At 36.2% G+C, this 25114-nt stretch overlaps 2 protein-coding genes across 4 annotated transcripts; one reads left to right on the top strand and one right to left on the bottom strand.

Moving 5' to 3' along the window:
- The first annotated feature begins 882 nt into the window (after window positions 1–882).
- On the top strand, window positions 883–23053 carry LOC121856539. 3 transcript variants are annotated; one of them, XM_042352137.1, is made up of 13 exons: window positions 885–1039; window positions 2598–2682; window positions 4900–5067; window positions 5491–5555; window positions 6436–6520; window positions 7045–7212; window positions 8991–9055; window positions 9473–9571; window positions 9794–10639; window positions 11873–11983; window positions 15073–15272; window positions 17480–17764; window positions 20964–23053. In XM_042352137.1, exons 1-12 carry the CDS (start codon window positions 929–931, stop codon window positions 17715–17717), a joined length of 2241 nt encoding a protein of 746 aa, XP_042208071.1. In that variant the 5' UTR covers window positions 885–928; the 3' UTR covers window positions 17718–17764; window positions 20964–23053. The 3 variants fall into 3 exon arrangements, with proteins under 3 accessions (XP_042208072.1, XP_042208071.1, XP_042208070.1); XM_042352136.1 differs by lacking the exon at window positions 20964–23053 and having other exon boundaries at window positions 17480–19515; XM_042352138.1 differs by lacking the exons at window positions 6436–6520; window positions 7045–7212; window positions 8991–9055; window positions 20964–23053 and having other exon boundaries at window positions 883–1039; window positions 17480–19515.
- LOC121856540 (phosphate carrier protein, mitochondrial-like) lies at window positions 22694–25114 on the bottom strand (the record flags this gene model as incomplete). Its single annotated transcript, XM_042352139.1, is given in 3 exon segments — window positions 22694–23301; window positions 23557–23923; window positions 24878–25114. Coding segments are annotated over 3 exon segments (768 nt in total), but the record flags the coding sequence as incomplete, so codon positions are not given.

Genomic DNA, 25114 nt, shown 5'->3' on the forward strand with positions numbered 1-25114 from the left:
GACGTGTTATTAAATCTGACGAGGACTCAGCAAAACTACAGGAAGATCTAAACAAATTTTTCGAATGGTCTGAAAAATGGCAGATGAAATTCAACATGGACAAATGTAAAGTACTCAGTATAGGAGATGTAAACAGGGAAACCAGATACCAGATGAACAACGATGCCATAGAGAAATCCGACTGCGAGAAAGATTTAGGAGTAATGATAAGTAGGAACCTTAAGCCAAGTAAACAATGTGTTTTTGCTCGTAACAAGGCTAATAAAGTACTTGGGTTCATACAAAGGAGTGTTAGTTACAAGACTAGCGAGGTCATCCTAAAACTGTGTCTTGCTCTTGTGAGACCACACCTGGATTACGCAGTTCAGCTCTGGTCATCGTATTACAGGATGGATATAGAATCTCTAGAAAGAATTTAGAGGAGAATGACAAGACTAATCCCGGGCATTAGGAACCTTGAGTATAGAGACATGTTAAAGCATCTTAATTTGCACTCCCTCGAGAGACGTAGAGCGAGGAGCGACCTGATAGAGGTGTATAAGTGGAAGGCAGGGCTAAACAAAGAGGATATTACAAAGGTACTGAAACTATCCAACCAGGAGCGAACTAGTAACAATGGTTTTAAATTAGACAAATTTAGATTTAGGCGTGAAATAGGTAAACACTGGTTTGGAAACATAGTGGATGAATGGAACAAGTTACCAAATATCATTATTAACTGGAACACGCTGGATGAGCAATAGGGGTTGGGTGTAAACGGGACTGCCCAGTATGGACTAATAGGCCCACTGTAGTTTCCTCCATTCTTATATTCTTATATGTTACTAAAAGGTAAGAAAAAAGCGATTTGTGTGGAAAACATTAAAATACGTAGTTGTTTCAATTTATGTTTAGATATGTATGCTGTGAAGAGTTGTCAGTGTAGCCAATGTCTCTCCTCTTACTCCTGGTACAGTCATCTGGCAACACTGTCTCGTCGTTAATGTTTACTTTTACAAATAGTTGGCGGGCAAGACTCAACCTTATTACCTCTATTGTGGTTAGTATTAATAGTTTTATACCGTTTGTCATTGTCTGTACCTTAAGTCAAGTGGTGAAGGTTTAGTGTATGTAATCTAACTGTGTGTAATGAGTTGAGGTTAATGTATAGGACTAACCCACCAGGGATGAGGCCTTATCTCACGTCCATTAAATACCTCAGATTTCACCATATAGTAAGTCATTTCTTTTTAATATACCGGGGAAGTTAGATAAGGTTAGGTAGGTTTGGTTGGTTAGGTCTGTTCATCATACCCACAAATGTTAAGTAGCGTTTATTTTAAATATATCCTCATTTTAACATTTCCCTCGAGGGTTAGTCCTATATAATTACCTGATTTAAATTATAGTTTGTTATGATAGAAATGTTGAGCTGTTTTTGATATTAAAAACTGTAGATATTCCAGTTAGTCATCATATACGATCTTATTTGCCCAACATGTAGTTAGATAATGCTGGTATACAAAGTGTATGTACAGTAGACACTGCAGGTATATATACGTTAGGTTAGGTTAGGTTAGGTTAGGTTAGGTTAGGTTAGGTTAGGTTAGGTTAGGTTAGGTTAGTTAATTACTAAAATGATTATGTATGGTGCAAATGAATCAATATCTTACAAGAATTCCAGCAATGCAAGTTATATTCTCGTAAGTCAAGTCAGTGACATTTTATAAGCATTAATTTATGCTCCGTTTGTTGTGAATTAGGAAGAGGTTGAAGGGTCCATTGGCGGGGTAAAAGTGACCGCGCCATCCCCTCCCACAAAGGGTCGCCTCACTGTTTGTTAAAATACTGCCTCATTCATGATACAATAATGTTTATTTGTTTTTCATTAATTCGTACAGATACGTTACTGTAATAATCTATGCTTATTAATACGTGTACCCTTCATAAGCAATACAGTACACCCGCCTCTCATTTTACGCGGGGGTTACGTTCTTGAAAATCACCGCATAATTCAGAAACTCATAAATTAAACATATTTTTCCCATAAGAATGCATGTAAATGGTACAGGTTAGGGGAACCATCATATACCGTACAGGGTAACTCACAATAAATATTCTTTTACTTTACTTATTAATAAAGGAAAAACTATAGTAAATACATCTTAAATAACACTCACATTGACGACTGGCGACTTCTGCAAGACAAAGGCCCTCTGCCTCGGAACCAGCCTCCATTCCCGTACGCCGACCCATCTCTTCTACTAACGTAAGTGTTAAACCTAACCTTGATTTTTTCTAACCTACCCTACAGTATATTATTCTCTTATTGATTGTTCTCTTCTATATTATGTGTGTGTGCATACCATCATAAAGTTAAGAAGTTATTTTTACTACAACATAGGTATTGTGTCTGAAAAAGTGGAGTTTGGGGGTCAGCCCGGTCTCTATTTCAATTAATCCCATATGTTATGTTGTTCACTTTACGCGTTTCTCACTTTACGCGGGCCGCCGTGGGTTGAATTGACCGCTTAAAGTGAGGGTTCACTGTATTCTTTTTATGGGTTAACAAAACCTTTGACTTACTATCATTGTCAGAAAATATTTTTGTATTTCAGATGGATCAACAGTTGCAGAGATCTACAAGAAACCCTAGAGATGACATCTTTAGTTTTTACAATACAAAGTCCATCACCCCAAGAAGTAAGTCATTCATTATTACTCTATGAAACCAATCTTGTCAGTGGTAGATTATGCTTTTCACTGATCACTTCCATTACTGGAAAGGATGTCAGCCCACTATTGTTTTCCATTATCGATAATCTTGAAAGGTAAGCTCATAAATTGAAAGGCTTCTTTTGTTGTCAGATTTTATAGCTGTGTACAGGTTATCGTAAAGCATGCACTCCTAAAGTCATTTTTAATTTTTACATATATTTAATTAACCAGACTTTTAGATGAATTATTCTGGATTATTATAGTAAAGAAATGGAGTTTCTTACTTAATTAAAACTGCATTTATGGAACCCAGTAGTTTAGACTCAAGGAAAACATCCCCAGCACCCAGAAATGTTCTGGGGAAGTAACCAGAAAAGATTCCTTGGATAAGAAATTTTTCTGGGTTTGAGAAAGTCGTCTGGTTACATGGAAATCTCTCATCCTTTGAAGTGCTCTGCACCAATTGTTCCTGCTACCTGGGATATCACTGTATAATGAAAAGATGAATTCCTTACTTAGTGGTGAAAGCACTTATTGTGAGCTTAGAAAAGATCCCCTGGAAAAATGTTAATAAGTCATCTAAAAGGAAGGAGTTATTGAAAAAGAGCCCAAATCTCATTAAACAGTTCTCACAGATCAATCCCACTTTACCTTATGTGTGTGGATTGATCAAAACACATAAACTTATAATCCATTATGTCCTATCATGAGTTCTGTGGGTTTTGTTACTTACAAATTATCCAAGTGGTTGGTTAGGATGCTATCCTCTCTTACAGGTAAGATATCTAATTTACATATACAGGTTGTACCTCTCTAGTCCGGCATTCTGTGGTCCGGAAACTCCCGTGGTCCGGAACGATTTTAGTTTGTCCAATAGGTAGATAGGCAGCTTCTTTTTTTTTTTTTTTTACTTATCTGAATTATTATTATTATTACAGGAGTATTTAATTTTTGCCCCTCAGGCCCCAATGTGGGTCAGTGACTTGTGCCCGGATGGGCTAATACAAAAAAAAATAATAATAATAATAATAATACAATAATAATAATAATAATAATAATCTGAAAACCGAAAAATTCCGAAATGCCTCTGGTCCCAAGGATTTCGAATAAGGGATTGTCAACCTGTAGCAAACACCAAGAAATCCACACCAAACAAATTATAATTTTTAACAAAAATTTTAATTTTATATGGTGATTTTTTTTTTATTTTTTTTTTATTTTTCCCCCAATTTCCGTAAGGGCGGAGTTACAGGCCATATCACGAAATTATTGGTCATAATTTACAAATTTCGTAAGAGCAAAATTCCGCAACCCGGGGTTCGGTAACACGGGGGATGCTTGTACTTTAGTAATGACAAATAATACTAACGAAGTAATTCTTAGTTACTTACAGTACCATTCCCAAAATATTCACAATTATTTACATCTATACATAAGTATCGCCTCCTCTTTCATAATTGGTTCAATGGATTCAGTTTGTTTCACTATTATCGAACCTTATAGATCCGTTTTCTTTTAGTGACGACAGGTAATACTTCTGTGGGATTTTATATTTCCCACAGTCAGTACAAAACTGATATGTTCAGTAAATTTATTTGTCAGTGGCCCATGGTTAAAAATGCTTTAAAAGAATGTGAGTTAGATGTCGGGCAGATGATTAGTGGGTCTCATTTATTTTTTACCTGACTTGACCTGACTTGACCTGACTTGTTACGTCGCCCATTTTTATAATTTCTTTTTTCGTGTGCGGTGTAGGTGGTGTGTGGATTAGTGAATCCCATGTTATTGACCTGAACCCATTGTATGTAACTTAAGCCTCTCTCAGTCACTGTAAATTCAGTTTCCTCTGAAGATGTCTTCAATAAAGACGAAAGCTAGAGAGAGAGAGAGTGTTCCGACTTACGTACAAATCCGGCTTACGAACTTCCTCGGGAACGGAATCTGTTCGTATCCTAGGGATCCCCTGTATACTACTACAAGTACTGTGCAGGCTTGTATGGGGCCCTTAATAGATTACTTGCTGGCCACTAAGGTCTGTAGACATAGTGAGCAACAGTACTTACAGCACAGGTCACAGTTATTGGTTCTGTTGTAAAATTGGATTTAAGGATCCATCATTATTTAAAAGTTTTGAGTGACTGTGATCATCTTTCATTGTAATATGAAAATATTTCATACTTATGAGGATTTTATGTTTTACAGGAAAGAAGGAAAACATGGAGAAATTCCGACACATTATGGAAGAGATACACGGGCAACAGCGGAACTCGCTACAGAAGTCTAACTCCAAGCTGTCTGCTAAGAAAGAGATAGGCAGTCACGCCAAGCCGACCTCCTTGAGAGTCTCTCCGAGGTTTTCTCAGAAGAAAGGTAGTTTTTTCTTCATTATGTTTATATATTAAATGATGCCTCCAATTTGTGTTATAGTGTATGTGAGAATGAAGGATTGAACTTGAAGTCCCATCGTATGGCTGAGCCTGGAACCAAGTGACTTAATTAATAGTTCACTAAGTTATTGGCTTAGATGCAGGTCATGTTGGTTCCAATATTATGATTGCTGTGTTCTGTACTGCAGCCATCTCCTGAACACTGAGAGTAGAAGCAAATGTTCCCCATCGCATATTTGCCAAAAGCTGGGATTTAATTTTTCATTCCTCTATATTCTAATGACTTTTATTATATTAAGATTGTAAGAAAATTAGAGTTAAATTTCTTAAATGTTTCTTTATACAGTGTGAGTTTTGCCATTCATATACATAAAATAAAACTATGAATTATGTTTCTGATTTTTAGGTCCTATTTTATCAAGAAATCCCCAGGAGGCCCGGAGACATTTGGGCATCGTACAGTCATCACAGGTAACCCATTACATGTTCTTTCTGGTTAAGTAATTATATTGGCAGACTGGTAGCACTTAATTAGGTGAAAGGTAAGAACTCCTAAGACTGTCTGTGGTAAGTATTGCTTACATACACACACACACACACACACACTTATTAATAAATTTGTTAAAAGTAAAATGGAGGCTTACCACCTTCTCCACCCACCCTATCCCACAATTCACTCTTTTCCTAACAGTAATGGCAGAATATAATTTACATTGCTGGAATTCTTACAATATGATGATCATTTTCAATATAAACATCATGGATTTTGCATTAGACATACAAATTTTAGATCTAATGTAAGAATTTTGTTAACCAGAGCAAATATGTTATCTTTTGTGCAAGATATATGACATGTATATTCAAAATATTCCTGGTCTTGCAAGGAATCCAGCAATGTCAATTAGATTATCCTAACTTTAGTCTGAGGTATTATTTATTACGAAAAATGTAAATATACTGTACTGTTTTCACCCAAACATTTCTCAGAGGGAGGAGCCAGCGAGCATGGGAAGAGGGGGGGTGGGGGTTGAGTCCATTATTTGAATGGACATTAACCTGGCAACTGTATTTCTCTTAAATATTAATTGTGTGTGCATACTATCATAAAATTAAGATGTTATTTTTACTACAACATAGGTATTGTGTCTGAAAAAGTGGAGTTTGGGGGTCGGCCCGGTCTCTATTTCAATTAATCCCATATGTTATGTTGTTCACTTTACGCGTTTCTCACTTTACGCGGGCCGCCGTGGGTTGAATTAACCGCTTAAAGTGAGGGTTCACTGTATTCTTTTTATGGGTTAACAAAACCTTTGACTTACTATCATTGTCAGAAAATATTTTTGTATTTCAGATGGATCAACAGTTGCAGAGATCTACAAGAAACCCTAGAGATGACATCTTTAGTTTTTACAATACAAAGCCTATCAGCCCAAGAAGTAAGTCATTCATTATTACTCTATGAAACCAATCTTGTCAGTGGTAGATTATGCTTTTCACTGATCACTCCCATTACTGGAAAGGATGTCAGCCCACTATTGTTGTCCATAATCGATAATCTTGAAAGGTAAGCTCATAAATTGAAAGGCTTCTTTTGTTGTCAGATTTTATAGCTGTGTACAGGTTATCGTAAAGCATGCACTCCTAAAAGTCATTGTGAATAACGAATTTGCAAATATCAGGGCAATTGTCCCCATAAGAATCAGTGTAATTAGGGGGGATGTTTTTCCAGACAGCAACTTTCACCACTTATTTTTCGATATACACTCCTCATTATCCAAGGCTATTAGGGGCCAGGGTCGTGTGTATATTGTAGTACTGTACCAGTAAATGTGAGGACACGGGAGACTGGAAGGGCTGAGATGTTCAATGCTGTTCCCTCCTCCTCCCACGATCTGCTCGATAACTCCCATGCACGTAAGAAATGTTTAAGAAATACTTATGAGGATTTTATGTTTTACAGGAAAGAAGGAAAACATGGAGAAATTCCGACACATTATGGAAGAGATACACGGGCAACAGCGGAACTCGCTACAGAAGTCTAACTCCAAGCTGTCTGCTAAGAAAGAGATAGGCAGTCACGCCAAGCCGACCTCCTTGAGAGTCTCTCCGAGGTTTTCTCAGAAGAAAGGTAGTTTTTTCTTCATTATGTTTATATATTAAATGATGCCTCCAATTTGTGTTATAGTGTATGTGAGAATGAAGGATTGAACTTGAAGTCCCATCGTATGGCTGAGCCTGGAACCAAGTGACTTAATTAATAGTTCACTAAGTTATTGGCTTAGATGCAGGTCATGTTGGTTCCAATATTATGATTGCTGTGTTCTGTACTGCAGCCATCTCCTGAACACTGAGAGTAGAAGCAAATGTTCCCCTTATATTAAACTAGAGGGAGGAGGCACAATGAACACCTGACCTCACTTAGCCAATGACCACCATGCTTTTCTTTTTGTGTCGGCCATGATGGTTTTCAGGATTTGACTCCAATTCATTCCCAGTAAATTTCCACACTGACTCTGGGGGAAGCAAAGTTTTCAAGCTGGCTGGATCCAGACTTGGCCTTAAAATTTATGGCTAGTCAGTAAATTCTCAATAAAAACACGGTAATAATTTTCTTGAAAATACTGTGCCGAGTAATTTGCTGAACACTGAGAAATGGGATGTGCTCCTTTCTCACTAAAGGTCACCAAAGTCTATCCACAATAAAAGCTAACATTTTATAAATATTTTGCATCAGAGCCAAACAATGTGGACACCTTTATATCATTGTACAGTATATTTATAATGTATGTATAGTATTTAATTTTCTAGTTTAATTCTGAACATGTGTGAGTAATGAAGTATTGTAGCAGGAATAAGAGATGGTCACATGGTGATTTGTTGCTGCTGGAAGACCAGGAGTGGTAATGGGCTCGCTGCTGTGCTTTGTGTCTCATGCTTTTATTATCCTCTATACCTGTACTATACTTCTTAGGCACTACACATACTGTACAGGCATCCCTCGCTAGCTGAATAGGTTAGGTTCTTTGAAAGCCCTTCTGTTGTTGAATAGTAAATAATACAATAAATGGAAAAAATAGGGTTTGGTGATTGGCCAGCAAAATATATATTTTTGGGGGCCAAGTGTAATGTGTTTTGTTTTATTTTTGTGCTTTACAAAATTAACAAAACATTATAATGTATATGGTACAGTATTATACCTAGTACAGTAAGGATGACTTCCATCACCACACAAATAATACTGAGTAAAGGATTTGCAGCTCCACTATCAGAATATCACAACTTACTTTACCATATACTGCAAAGTGTAAAAAAAAAAATACTATGGGTCTTTTGACATTAGATAAAATCACATTAATTTTTGTAAAACAAGGCTTACCAACCTACAACCCCACTTATGCATAATCAACCTTTCTCTACAGAACTGCCAGATAATTAGTTGAATTTTCATATGAAGTGGTGATGAGTCCTTTATAAAGTTCTGTTGGGGCTTTGCCTGTATTGAGTCATAGCTATGTTATTCTGGTGAGGCTTTAATAAGAATATGATTATGAGAGAATATGCCGCCCTGTATAGTTCTGAACATCCAGGTGACTGGCAAGTTGACATACTTGTGTGAAACTACGCCTGGGTTGGATTAAATTCATTATCTTGGTTTAAATGAGTGAATGTCAATGTCCAACAATGCATGGATCAGAATGATTATGGTGCTGTACGTGACTCAATAATAATAAAGATAAAGTTCTTAATAAAGTAGGGACCATCAGGTGATGTCACAGCCCATGACTTTTATTATATTAAGATTGTAAGAAAATTAGAGTTAAATTTCTTAAATGTTTGTTTATACAGTGTGAGTTTTGCCATTCATATACATAAAATAAAACTATGAATTATGTTTCTGATTTCTAGGTCCTTTTTTATCAAGAAATCCCCAGGAGGCCCGGAGACATTTGGGCATCGTACAGTCATCACAGGTAACCCATTACATGTTCTTTCTGGTTAAGTACTTATATTGGCAGACTGGTAGCACTTAATTAGGTGAAAGGTAAGAACTCCTAAGACTGTCTGTGGTAAGTATTGCTTACACACACACACACACACACACACTTATTAATAAATTTGTTAAAAGTAAAATGGAGGCTTACCACCTTCTCCACCCACCCTATCCCATGTCGAAGTAAGATGTTTAACCTTGTTGTCAATCCTTAAGGTGTAGTGATTGTCATTAAGTTTACGGATGAAACTTTTGCGTGAACTGTCTTGCTCCGAGTCTTGCAAAAAACACAATTACAATGTGGGTAAATGATGAAATTGTCAAAGTACAGTACAGTAGTTTGTACACTACTGTACATACCATTCACCATTTAACCACAGAATTTTAATTCATACAGGAATGTTGCCGTACACTGCAGTTTGAAAGTGGAGATGAAGGAGATGGTCCAGAAGATCACACTGAACCTCTGAACATGATGGATATGACAACTGTAATTGTGAGTGTTTATGAAGATTTTGGCTCATATTTATTAATGATGTATATGAAATATTGGTTAAATAAATCTTCCATTAATTCATTACCTTCAGTATTTTAATAACTCTTAGTCTGATTATTCTAGTAAACAGTACCTTGATTTTATTTTCCTCTTGCAGCAGTTCACTCATATACTTTATACATTTGATTCTTAAATTGTTGGTACAGCATATTTGTTTTTCAGTCAGAAGCATCCATTCTCCAAGCCCCGTATCATCAACAACAGCCAAAGAAAATCCCAGAACCAGTTATAAAAAAGAGTCTCCTAAACTTAGCTGACACAAGTTCTGGAATGAGGAAAACTGGTTATAATCTTCGAAATAAAAAACTTCCTAACTACATCTGCCAGTCCCGTGTACACAGTGAAGAAGAGAGGAAAGTGATATTTAAGACTGGTATAATAGATGATGAGGCTAAGACTTCTCACTCCAGTATTGAGACAGTAGAGTCTAAAGAGGCTGTTAATGAGAGTAGCAATGAGCACACATCAACAATAAGTCCAAAGAAACTGAATAAAGAAGACAAAACTAATAATGCTTCCTGGAATGTTAATGAAAAGTTCTCAAAAAAAGTGAGCTTTTCTGAACAAAAGAGATCTGCAAGAAAAATTCCCAGGAGGAGAAGTGCCATTGCATTGAGAGTTAGAACACCAACCTATAAAAATAATAAAAATCCAAGACGTCGTAGCGCCTCAAAGCTACCCAAACCAAGTGATGTTCAACCAATTATTGGCAAACCAGTACAAAGACCTTCAGATAGATATAAAAGAAATGTAACTCATGTTGATACTGAAACTCCACTGCAGGAACCAGGAAAGGAAAATATGACTAGTACATGTATTCAGAAAGTTGATACATGTGATGCTGCAACCAACACACAAATTAAATTTATCATTGGCCAGAGTTCTGCTCCTCAACTTACAACTGAAATAGAAAATTTACTTAAGGAACAAGATGAAATTAATAAAAAGGCAAATTTGTTGATGAAGCAAAGTCATACAAGACGCCAACAGATGAAGGAGTCTGGTGTGGTAAGTGCAGTGACATTAAATATTTATGTTAATGCCATCAGTTGAAGGACTACTCCTGCATTCCTAATTAAATGCATTTGTCACTAAATGATTCCATATATATTAAACCCATGTTATTACAGAACTTGATATGATGTGCATTGTTTTTACCACAGTCTCTCTGTAAAGAACAAAAATAAGAAAAGAACTTCCCTCCTCTGATGAGGGAACTAACATCTCCTGTCATTAATAACAACCTAAGCTGCACTCTAGTTCTGTACAATAAACTGCAGGTGTTACTGCATTACAATTAATGAATGAATGAAATGAGAGAATAAGTTTTCATTAAGTGGAGAGAGAATCTTTTAGGGGAGGTAATAAGATGGCTGGGCTCTTGCATAATGTTTCAACACTTCTTTTTTTTACTATAAATTGTCAAATAAATTACAGTAAACCCTCAAGTAAACCCTCTCACACTACACATCCACTTCATCTCACACTGCACAACCTGAGAATCCACCCATGCCATATACATTTCTATGTTGGGACTTGGGAAGCTTTTAGAACCTTGAGGGAGGTTTGCAGATGTCCGGGGTGGATGGAGGCCGACCCCCTGTCATGGGTATCCATGATAAAAGGGTGAGGGTTTACTGTACAGTACAGTAAACCTTGACTTAGAGCAGTGCTGGTGCTGCACTCTGGGAAAACACTGCATTATATGAAATTGTGTTCTCAGAAGTATTGTGTCACAGGAAAACAGGGTTTTAGGACCACATGGTCACAGATTTCTCATAGACTTTATTGAATTAATAATAATTAAGCAAGCATAGACAAACATCAAGTTATGCTTGAAATCTCCTGATTCATCTGAAGACAGTGTTAGTGTAGGAAGATATTCCTCAGCCTTGGAAGCCAGGTGTTGCTCACATTGTACTGTATGTTGAGTAGCTATGTCTAAAATAAACATTTTTGTGGCTAAAGGTACAGTAATTGGCGAGGGCAATTTTTGTTTTCTTCTCACTTATAACATCACTAATGACCGTATTTGCTTAGGTGCTATTTTCAGTGATAAAATTTGCAACAATTTATCTTTGAATATCTCGATATGGTATATTTGTATAGGAAATAATAATGTTTCAATTTATTATACATAAATTCAGATTTTACAGTATATCTTAATCATCCAGTCTTAAGAATTATATGCATTTTGTAACTGAACAAGATTTGTTTATTTTATAACTTTTTTTTTTACAGATGGAAAGTTTTATGGCTTCTTTATCGCCTTTGAAAAGAATACGAATGATGTTGCAGAACAAGGAAGATTATGCTACAGAAAGCAATGATTCTCTCACCCCTAAAGGTTTGGTATGTATAATAACTTATTTTTGTTTACCATATATCTCGGCCTATAAGACGGAATTTGAACCATAAAAAAATCAGCCCAAAGTTAGGGGGTCGTCTTAAGCACCAAATATAAAATTCTTACCTCTTAAATATTGCGGTTTAGCGTGTCAAGAGTGGTGATGGAAACATGGTAAACCACTCACAAGGTCCTACCACTAATTATTTTATACTGAAACTTACGTTTGGGAAGCTGGATTAAAATTAAGATTACCGGTATATTAAAATAATAAAAATGTATTATAAACCAGTCTAACATACCGTAAAAGAACAATATACCCCGGTAATAAACACAGCTGCTATCATCTCACTCACACACACACACACACACACACACACACACACACACACACACACACACACACACACACACACACACACACACACACACACACACCCATTTGCCAGTGACAAGAAAGGGAAAGTGACCTTGACTGTGGTAGCCTCCCTTTTTTGCGAAACAAGTATATAAATTAAAGAAAATACTTGCAGTGTGTTTAATATAATATTATAAATAAATAAATAAACAAATAAATCGGTAAATCTATTTCAAGTACAGTAAATGGAAAAATTTTACTCACACCGACAATAGTTCCAGTTAAATAACAGATGCTTAAGTGAGTCACTAGTGTTTACACTACTGTACACCAGCCGGTAAAATTTGATGCCAATACTTGAAGTGAATTGGCCTTATTTTAAATAACCAACCATAAATAAATGAAAAAATGAAAAAAGATCAAAGGTGAGAAACATTATATTGTATGTATGTTGTGTTGTCAAAGGAAGAGAAGCAATTGAAACTCTGCAATTGTGTGTAATTACCCGGCCAGAATATAATTTACATTGCTGGAATTCTTACAATTTGATGATCATTTTGAATATAAACATCATAGATTTTGCATTAGACATACAAATTTTAGATATAATGTTTACTCTGACTAAATATGTCATCTTTTGTGCAAAATATATGACATTTATATTCAAAATATTCCTGGTCTTACAAGGAATCCAGCAATGTCAATTATATTATCCTAACTTTAATCTGAGGTATTATTTAATACTAAATGTTAAAATCTAGTTTTTCACCCAACATTTCTCTTGTAAGGAGGGTTGGAACGGACCGACCATCTGGCGCGGTTGGAAGAGGGGCGGAGGCAAGGTGGGGTACTTTGATTGACAGATAGTGTCGTGAAGAATATTTTTTTTATTATTAACTGAAGATATTTGTTTTAGCTCATAAAATTCATACAAATTACCCGGCCAGAATATAATTTACATTGCTGGAATTCTTACAATTTGATGATCATTTTGAATATAAACATCATAGATTTTGCATTTGACATACAAATTTTAGATATAATATTTACTCTGAGTAAATATGTTATCTTTTGTGCAAAATATATGACATTTATATTCAAAATATTCCTGGTCTTACAAGGAATCCAGCAATGTCAATTACATTATCTTAACTTTAGTTTGAGGTATTATTTATTAAAATCTAGTGGTTTTCCCCCAAAAATTTCTCAGAGAGTGAAGAGCCAGCAGTGTAGTGTGAGAAGAGGGAGGGAGTTGAGTCCATTATTTGAATGGACATTAACTTGGCGACTGTATTTCTCTATTTCTCTTAAGTATTAATTGTGTGCATGTACCATCATAAAATTAAGATGTTATTTTTACTAGAACATAGGTATTGTGTCGGAAAAAGTAGAGTTTGGGGGTCGGGCCAGTCTCTATTGGAATTAATCCCATATGTTCTGTTGTTCACTTAACGCGGTTTTCACTTAACGTGGTACCCTGTGGGTTCAATTGACCGCGTAAAGCGGGGTACTACTGTATATACATATATATATATATATATATATATATATATATATATATATATATATATATATATATATATATATATATATATATATATATATATATATATATATATATATATATATATATATATATATATATATATATATATATATATATATATATATATATATATATATATATATATATATATATATATATAGTAGGACTTAAGTAACGCGATTGATGAACAGGGGAACGCTGTTTGTAAACTGCGAACTTTTACATACGAATGTTGGCTATAGCGCGATTCCATCCTCAATGTTTTGATTCCATCCTCAACATCTTAAGCTCGGGGCGGGGTTATGCAATGTTTGCGGTTCACGTTCGACATCACATGTTCAATTGATTCGTGTCTTTTGTTTGTGAAGTGTCTTTTGAGATACGTACTCTGTAATTTTTTTTTTTTTTTTTTTTCTTTTTCTTCTTCAAATTTAGCTGTTACCCATAATTAATGTTTGAAACGAATAAGTAAAATGAATGTTTCGCAGTGAGGACTAATTACGGTTTACACCAGCGCTCTCTGTTTACATCACGTGATCAATTGAATCGCCGAGTTTTTGTCAATTGCTCCGTGATTTTCGCTATTTTCTCCAATTTTTTTGTGTTAGCGATAAATATGGAAAGACAAGATGAGAAGAATGTTTCCAAGAAGCGTTCTGGTGATTGAATTGCCTGTGGTGAACGTAAAAGAGGTTTACAAGAACGCAACTATCGCGTTGTAGCCCGCGCCATCCTAGAGACCGCCAGGAGTGTTATTGTGTGCTACCACCTGTCGAGTCAAGATAATGGCCTCTGCCTCTACTGGGGGTCCTACTGGTGCTGGTGGGGGTGGGACAAACCCACCTAAGCAGCCAAATAAGGAAAAGGAGAAGCGGGACCATCATAAGGGAGTTAAGCTTGCCAAGTAGTCGATGCAGGATAAGCAGCGTGTGATTAAGTTACTTGAGGAAGGTCTAAAAACTAGTTTCCGGAAAGCACAATCAAGTCAATAAAGGCAGAATTTGTATCATTTGGAGGTTGTAAATGGGAAAATCAGAGGTTGATGTAGAGTGTCCAGTCTATATTGTTATTTTTCCCTTTAGTTTATGTATTTGCATTTAGCGAATTTGAATTTGGCGCAGTTTTTCCAGTCTATATTACTCGCGAAGTACATGACCTTACTGTATTAATATTTCTTATTTTTTTCATAGGAAAATGATTTTGCTATGGATGAGACTATAATCTCTCATGGAACATCAGTATTCAGTGCGGCTTGCTGTGATGACACAAACACAAAGGCAGGTGGTTCTGTCACTCAAGACTCGAGTGTCCTTGAGTCTAGCATCTTAAACACAACAAACTATTTGAATGCAAGTCAGTCATATTGGAACCTTATGAAACATGATAACAGGTATGTTAGCAGTTTTAAATTTGTTTATGTTTAACAAAATATTGTCTTATGGGCAGAAAATGGTATTATATTATACTGTGTTAAAATAATATGGGATCATTCACATGTTTGTATATTGCAGTAATTTGGTTCGATTTCTTGTTTACAGTTTAAGGGGAGCATCTGGCTGAAGCACGAAAATCGTTATTAATTTATAAACAATATCAATTTCCTGTCAGCAATTAAAGACACCAGATACATTGTTGCTATAATACCCCTGAATCGATTCTGCCTAATCCCTAATCCCTGATTTTTCCCCTTTATTCATATCATTTTTCAAAATCCTACTTCTCCATAACTTCTTGCTAAATTATATTGAAATTAATGTGGAATATTGGTAATTTACTCTTCTTGAACATAACATGTATATATGTATATATTTCTGATTATTGCTTTCTTTTTGGGTGCATGAATTTTTTCCCTAACTTACCATTTTTATCTCCAAATATTTGTAAAGTTAAATCAGTAAATAATGAACCAGGCCAAATATAAAGAAGACCTATATGTTATGCCATGCACAATATGTTATTCTGCTACATAGTTTTTGTTTTATTAGAATCAGCCCATAAATGGCTGAGCCTTAGGAATTTGAAGGTTAGAAAACCTTGTTCTGAGAAGCTGGCCAATAAATGTGGCGTGAGAGCAACTCACGATTGCACCTAACTTTCATATGTTTGATGGGTCACTGACTCTCGTGATGACGGTCTCCCTGGCTAGCTAGCTGAGAAAGGTGCCAGATAATGATTTTTACCAAGTGATTGGTATTACTTTACACCAAAATATTATTATAAATACTTTTCTACAGCATTTGCTATGTAAGCAGAAGGGCCTCTAAATGAAGGGGGGTAGAACAATCATGCATAGCTACATAGATAATATGAATTATGCAATAAACACGTCAGTATATAGCCATAGGCAACAGCTTTCCTGAGGATTTTTTCTGTATACAGTGAACCCTCGAAGATCTGGACTCGGTAAATCCAGATTTTGGAAGACTCGGACAAAAAATTTGGGGGTTCTGAGCTAAGAAGCCTCCCTAAGAAGCATTCTCAAAACAAAGCAAAGAACATTTTAGGGTCATGGGTGCTGTTTGACCCCCCCCCCCACAACAACAACAACCATGAGTATGATGTGTGATTATCGCAGGGGGACGTCGGATATGGAGGATACAGGCCTGACTAATGCAACGTTTAGGAAGATGCTAACTGCCGTAAAGCATGAAGGCTGTTGCTGGTATTGCCCTGACTGCATACTCAAGGTGAAAGAGGCGATTGCAAGCCATAAGGGAACGAGTTCCCTAGGGACGAAAATAGATGAAGCTTGAGCCTTGCTGGTTGCCAAACTAGAGCAAGTTGGGAAAGAGATCCTTGCTAAGACTGAGGAAGTAGCCAATAGAATGGAGGTGGTTGCTAAGAGGAGTTATGCTGAGGCATTCTCAGCTGACTGCAATACATAACTGTAATCACGTCTTAACATTTGCGATGGAGGTTGGGTGGGAGATTAGTAGGTCATGTTACTGATCTGACCTAATGCAATATCAGGTCACTCATTGTTGGGGTGAGGGATTTGTGTGTCTTATGACGTGAAGATGTCTTGAATAAAGATGAAAGATATGGTGCTCCAGTGTTTTCCACTTATTGAATGTACAGTATAGTGCACGTAACTGTAATCACTTTATACGTTCTTAACACTGCTTTTAACACTCTATTCTTAGCTGAATTTGTTCTGATACAGTTATGTACAGCACTGCACAGCACAAACTGTACACAAAACAGCAGCTATCAAGGGAACAAGCTTCTACAATGGCAGCAGAATATGAACTAAGCGATCCAAGCAGATGGGCCACCCATGCACCTGGCATGTAGGAATTGGTTGGAGCATGATGCAATCTTTTGGAATGTCCTGAAAATTTATTCCCACAGATTTTTTCTTGAAATTTTCTGAAAATGCACCTGATTTTCAACCTTAGAATTTGTTCCCAAACCCAGAATTCAGAGATTTTCTGGAAAAATTCAATGCAAATTTCAGTTCTGTCAATAGGAGAGTTCCAGGTTTGAGGGATTCTGGCTAAGGAAGATATTTAGTATGTGTTTTTACCCAGGTTGTGTGTATTATATTACATGAATCAATTTTGTATTACTGTACTGTATTTGCATTGTTTTTCTCAGATTTTTACGAACACCATCCAGTGTTCCAGCAAAGAAATTTATCAACCAGACACCTGTTCAAATAGAAGAAGAAGATGAACAATTTGAAAATGAAAAACCATGGGATAAGTCAACATTCACAGAGCTAGCTGGTAACTGCGAGCGTCCTTCTCTGGCACCCATGACACCCCACTCTCGTCAGCAAGTCTCTCAACTAAAGTTATGCCTTAGGAAACAACTAGAAGACTTGTATGATTAATCTAAGGTGGCCAGACGGTAAACTGGTACTCTCCTTTGGATAAATCTGTAAGGGTTCTCATTAATCTTTTGTATAAATAATCTTTTCATCCCATTTAAAGTATATTAGTTAATGAGATTGTGTATGTATATGGTAGTTTTCTCAAAAGACATCAAAATAGATATATAAATATCCTCCTGTATTTTCAATCAAATAATTTTTTTTACCATGTGAAAAACAGATGGCCTACTATTGTTTCTTATATGAGTCTCTTTTATTTAAAGGATGTTTCATTACTGTACATTAAATATGAATTAAGTAGCTGTGTAGGCTGTAAATATGCACAGGTTGAAAACCCAGATCTCTGAACCTTGACTTAGACTGACATTGAAAAATCTAATAAGTTAAATGCTTACTCTATCCTTCACCTTCATAGAAGGATTTCAGAGGATATCATCTTGGCAAAGAGTACCTGAAAAGGGAGAAGGCGTAAAGGTTTTGCTGTCAAATGTAGACATACTGTAGGTGGTCTAATATGTATACTTGTTTGTTGGTGTCTGCTGAAAAGTTTTCCCTTTTGTCTATGGTAAGTTGGTTATGAGGCTAACACTACTCCCCCCCCATACACTGAGAATATTAAGCCCAGTACATGTATCAGGTTATTTTTCATAAGCATATTGTATATTAGATGTGGGATATGGTCTTTGGGTTCTAAGGAGATATATGTATCTGAGAGGGACTTATGGCATGGAATTTTAGGGAAGTTCCACTTCAGACATTAACACCAAAAATCTTTACTAAAGGAATATAAAATATGCATGCACTGTTCTCTTTAAGGTTTTATGTGATCCTTTATTTTTTATGTTTTTTTTTTTTTTTAACGGGAATCCTTAAAAGGGTTTTGATAGTCGGCTGGTCAGATCCGGGTCATTCAGTTGGAGCAAACTAGGTTGTTGCTATAAGTGAATTGTCCTCCTTCCCAGAAGTCTGATCTACCCATTCTGCAGCACAGTGGTGTCTTCCATATTGGACTTTGGTCCGATGCCTAATTCTAGGTAATGTAAAGGGATCTTAAATATAGGCTCCTTTACAAATAATGCTCCCATTGAGCTACTGCAATTTGCTGACTAACATAACCTTGTAACATAAAGTGTATTATGAGGTTTTTCATTGGTAATTGTCTAGTTATGTGAATTGGCTTCATCATATTGCTAATTATGATCTGCATTAAGGAATTAGTATCCATTTTACAAGTATAGGTAGTGTTGGACAAGGGTGCATTTGCATTAGGTTAGGAGGTTGGGGGTCCATCCACACCACTGTTGTTCATGAATGACAGTAGACAGACAGTACATCACCTTGTTACTAATGGTGGGGGGCAACTTGCCAGTACGATTAACTTTTGGCCTGGGGTTTTCCTAATGGTTGTGCTGTGAATTAATCTGCACTGAGAAGTTAAGTTGTATGACCGAGTCTGGATTCAACAACTAGTATCCTTTCCTGTTCCCTTTGGAATGCTGACAGGAGCTGACTCTGAAGAGTTCTTTGGGACCTAAAGTTTTTACAGTTTATGTTAATGAATCATTTATGTTAGAGATCCTTTATTTACCAAAAAATTCTTCAACCTTCTCCCTTTTCTTACCAGGTGGATAATCCTTCAGGGTCATAGTACAGTATGTAGGAGAAGGTTAATATAATTTGTAATTCAATGGATTTTTTAGTTCCCAGAACTTTCTATTCTGAGAGGCATCAGATATTCAGTAACCTAACAAAAATAATATATGTTTTTCATTTTAATTAATAAAATCAGCTTTTAGTATATTTGGACTTTTTTTTTTGTATTTACTTTTAATCTAATACATACAAGTATTTATGTACGATTTTATAACCCCCAAAAATATATACAGGTAATTAATGTTACAAGTTAATGGAGATAATTACAGTAAAACTAAAGTTCTTATACTGTAACTAATTATCAAGCCAGAATATTTATAAACCCAATCTTTTAGCTAAGTTATAATGGGGTGAAAACTTTGGCAGTGTTAACCAAGTACAGGAGGTCCCCGATTTATGAACGCCCGCCAATTCCGAACAGGGTTAAACTTAAAATTTACAGTACGTACAGTATTTTATTTACCTGATGACTTATTTTTTACTTTCATTCCTCTAATTTGTCATTCTATTTCTTCTTTGGTCCTAAATTAAGTGATTTTAGATGTATTTAAGGACTTAGGTTATGATATAGTGGGATTTTAAACATTGCTCTGTAAGTACGTTATGAACATAGTATGTGTTCCGACTTAAGAACGTCCTCTGGAACAGAACCTGTTCGTAACCCGGGGACCCCCTGTACCAGTAAACTAGTGAGGAATACTAGTGTTACAAGTGTGAGAGCAGCTGTAAGAAATATACCAAAGACTATAAAATACTGTACAGAAGATAGGAAAGTGGGTCCTCTAAGCACAGCATAAAATGCGCTGTCGATCAGGGACGACATCTTTTTAATTTCCAGTACAGTTCTACTACTATTACAGATGCCAGACAATTCCAGATGCACATTGTTACTAGATACTTCAAGATATTTAATCAAATGTACCCTGTACCTCAATACAGTATATATTTTGGGTTACATACTTATTGATATGTTTATCCAAAGGCAGATCCAGGGGGGAAGGTCTTGGGAGTTTGAACTCCCCCCCCCCCCCCTTTTTCATCAGAAAATTCCAATCCTTTTTCTTTAATGCAGTTATGTACTCCTGCAATTTTGTATCACAATATTTTATATATTTTTCTAAATGTGTATTTATTGCAGTTAATATGCAAACCCAAACATCACGTACCCCACAACCTTACACAAGGATGTAGGAGGGGGGGGGGTGCCCAATAAAAAAAAAATCGATCTAAGTGTCGGACATAATTTTTTTGTCTTAATCAATATTTTTCAACAAATGAACTTAAAAATGACATGTACATAACATAACATAATGTTTGTTTATGTGTCATCCTACTCATTACTGCTTGCGGTAACACCTACAAAATTAATTCGTCGGGTGTAGAATCCTGCCATTTCACAAAAGACATACCATTGTCATGGAATAATATCATGGACATAGCATGGAATTGAGATATAAAAGGTAATGGTTATAGAATTCTGTCAGTGATATGTGTTCTTATGGAAAATATGAATTCTAAACCTGAAGAACATTGGTGATAAGCTTGTTCAGGGTAATGCAAGCTTAATTATATGTATTTTGTTTTTCTTTTCAGAAGAACCATCCAGACATCTATGCAAAGCTCGATGATCCAGTAGCTGATCCAAAACAACACCCCATGAATAAGTTCACAAGAAACAGTACCGGTACCAAGTGGAAATCCACCGACTTACGACAGATGGAACTTACTAATTGTATCTTGGCATTTATTGTCCATGATCTCCTTCCCCTATCTCTGCATGGAAGTGAGCGATTCCGCATACTCATGGCAACTGCAGAGCTGATGTTCACAATGCCCAGTCGTAAGCATCTGAGTAGTGTGATTCAACCACTGTTCAGACAAGGTTGAAGACCCAGTTATAAGTCCAGAATCTATATCTCACCATCGACCTGTGGTCCAGTAGGGATATGAGGTCATTTATAGGTGTGACTGGTCACTTCATCCTTGACCACGCCATGAATAGCGTATGTTGGCATGTCATCGCTTTAAAGGCTCCCATACTTCAGACAATATCTAAGACATATATCAGGAAACGGTGGCCTCCTATGATGTTGGAAGTAAAGTAACTACCATAGTTACTGATAATGCAGCAAATATGGTGAAGGCATTCACCCTATTCCCAGTGGAACAACTTGATGATGATGAGTTTGATGATAATGACTGTGATATCCAACCACATGATGACACTACAAAGTTTGAATGTCTACCCCCAAACTGTAGTCCATGCTTCGCTCATACTTTGCAGCTAGTGATGAAAGATGGCATGGAGCAAGATGGCCAAATCGAGCAAATTCTTGCAAAAGCATCAAAGCTCATCAGCTTCTGCAGGAAATCAACAGTGGCTGCAGAAGTGCTCTCAAATGAATTCAAGCTCCAGAAAGCAACATGTACATGCAGTGTTAAAACTATTCAGCCTCAGCTCAGTGGAGGTCTGGGTGAAAAATTGCCTTGGATTATTCGGCTTGTCACGTAATTTTTATCTCAAATTATTAATTTTTTTATAGTGTTTAATATTTCATATTATCAATGATAAAACACTCCAGCCAGCCAGCCTCCCTCCTCAGTGTCTCACACATAAAAAGACTTAAAACTCTTAGATGTGGTATTAACAAATAACTGGCCTTGGGTTAAAAATGCTATGAAAGCATTTGAGGTGGATGTAGGTAAATGATTAGTGGATCTCCTGTTTTTGACCTGACCTGTTATGTCACCCAATTTTTTATGTTATTATTTCGTTTGCGGTGAAGGTTGTGTTTGGATTAGTGGATATCATGTTACTAACCTGACCTGAAGTTATGTATGTAAGCCTCTGTCCTTGTAAATTCAGCTGCCTCTGAAGATGTCTTGACTAAAGACAAAAGCTAAGGTGCTCCAGTGTTTACCCTTTTGTGTGGTTTTACATGTTACTGGTAAGTTTCCTAAATACTCCCTACTAAAATGTGGTGAACCTTATATGGTGTTTTGTATAGAATTATTTATTGTTTTTATACATTTAGTGCATTTGCCATAGGCTGAAGTAGGCTTTACTGTATAATGTGTCTGAGGTGTCTCTGTAGGTGTGAGCGTACCAACGGAATTATTCTTGATTTAGCGAACTAATTCACCAAATCAAAAAAAAATTCCTTCAGCTAAATCAAGAGTTCGTTATATCGGATTCCATTAAATCGAGAGAACGTAAACTGTTCATTTGGGCTGTACTGTAGAGTACAAGATTCAGCAATAACATTAACAGTAGTAATTGCAATTTAACTTTATTTCATGGTTTCCTAAAGACAAATACGAAGTCTTACTGTTTAGTTTTATTTTAATTTTATACAATTGTATCTTACTATGTACATGACACATTCAGAAATGTATAAATACAGTTTAGGATAAAAATAACCTAAGTTTTTTATTCCAGACAAACATGTACTAAAATCTTGCCACTGTTAAATTTTAACTTGTTTCCTGCTACTGTGCAGAAGTTACATGGATAAGATATCATATATCTTATGTCGAAAGCATTCTGCACGGCAGCTTACCAAATTATAGAGCAAGATATTACCTACTCAATAATTTCAATAGTCGAGATGAAATGTTTGGAATCGGGCCATGAAAAAGCCTTGATTAGGATTAGACTTCCATAAACCTAATATTTTTTTTTTCAAGTCTAAGTATAATGTTCAATTCACATTAGGTCTGAGATTTTTAAAATGTGGGAGTCAAATATGGAATGCTGAAGGAACACCTCATGCTTGCTTTGCCTCGAGCTTCAATCTGAGTGATTCTGGCATTGATGGTGGTGGTGGACGAGGCAGTCCTAAGGTTACTTTGACGGCATCATAAATGAACCACTGAAGAGCAGTCAAGGTACCAATCATGATGATACGTGGGAAGAGACCCTTCCACAGACCTGTGGGCAAAATAATGATTACTAATACAGTACTGTACAGCATTTGGAATATTTACCAAAAATAAGGACTTTTACTTTGCATATAAAAGTTGACATGCAGTCTATCACTTTGTACCACCAAAATTAATTATATTCCTCCCAAGATTTAAAATGTAATAAAAAATTAGACTCTTACAAAAAGCCAATTCAATTATAAATTCATGCATTAATATTTACTTCTATAAATTTTCAATAATAAATTACAATGGCCCTTACCCCTCATGCCAAGTTGCTTTGCAACAGTAACTGCCGTTGAACCACTATCTTGGTTGAGCTTTGAAACAATGGTGTCTGCTGGGTGAGAGACAATAGCACAGAACACTCCAGCAATATAACCAGCAGCAAAGGTGACCACCAACTGCTCAGATTTGCTGCACTGGTCACGAGGCTTAGGTACCACATATTGATACAGTGCTTCCACTGTACGTTCAAAGCAAGCAAACTTCATCATAGTGTATGGAATCTGTCGCATCCACAGAGGGACTACACCCTTATAGAAGCCCCACAAGCCTTCCTGGCCATATATAATAGGAGCTGCACTACGCAGAGTTGACGCAAAGCCAGGCTGGGTCTGGATACGCACCTGAAGAAAAAATAAAATAATAATAATGATGATTAATGTCTAAAACGACAGCAGGTAATGATATACCTTACAGGGAACCCATGCTTGATGTAATCATTTCACCAATAAAATTTTAAGTTCACTAGGTGTAATTCAAGATTATTTTATTTAAATCAACACTGCACTGTGCTATATATTATCAATATGTTAACTAAATTTCAGAACGACCAATAATTTCAATGTAAAAATGCAAAAATATTCAAGACACCAACAAAATAGATGTTCACTCCACTCTCAACAAAGCCAAACTGACGCCTGGTGACTGAGTCAAGCGGCTGATGGGCGCACAAAAAACCAGTTCCCTGTACTGCATATATTATCAATATGATAACTAAATTTTAAAATGACTAATAATTTTAATATAAAAAATGCAAAAAATATTAAAGAGCACAACTATCTTGATATTTACTCAACTGGAAATGAATGTAAACATAGAACAGATTACTGAATTGGCAGACGCCCATCAGCTGATGCTTACAACAAAACGTGTTGTTCGTAAGGATTTCGTTAATTGAAGTTTTGTTCGATAACCGAATTGAAGATCCTTATGGGAGGTAATTCGTTAAACAAATTTTTTTTAATCAAACCGTTTGTTAACCGAGGGACCACTGTATATATTTCTTTGGGTTGCCAAATGGCAATTTTTTCCTAGTAAAAATTACTGTCTCTGTAACGAATGGCTCCCTGTCCCGGCCACAAAAAATGCCGGCAACTTTAAAACAAACCGCTGACTTTCTTGGGTACATTCAGGGTGCCATCCGCGAATTGTCAGGGCATGCTGTAGTTTCAATAATGTATGAGATATACTTCTAACATATTACAGTGTATTGTATTCATTATTCTTGATATGGCTTAATAGTGTCTCCCCAGTTAATCAGTATTGTATGAAGGTTGATAAAATATTATAACATTTACCTTGATTGCTTCCATTGGAGAAAGTGCAATATCAGCAAAGAACTCTGCAGAAGCTGAAGCAGCCAGGTAGAGAGAAGTACGGTAGAGGTATGAATTCTCTTCACCAATAAAGTTGCCATACAATATCTTGAATACTTCATAGAAACCAAACTTGCAGATGCCTTGCATGGAATAGCCAATACATGTGGGAGCCCAACCTTTGGCTAGACCACGTACACCTTCCTCTCTAATGGATAC

The sequence above is a fragment of the Homarus americanus genome, unplaced genomic scaffold (genome assembly GCF_018991925.1).
Source record: "Homarus americanus isolate GMGI-L3 unplaced genomic scaffold, GMGI_Hamer_2.0 scaffold51941, whole genome shotgun sequence".
NCBI classification, from domain to species: domain Eukaryota; kingdom Metazoa; phylum Arthropoda; class Malacostraca; order Decapoda; family Nephropidae; genus Homarus; species Homarus americanus.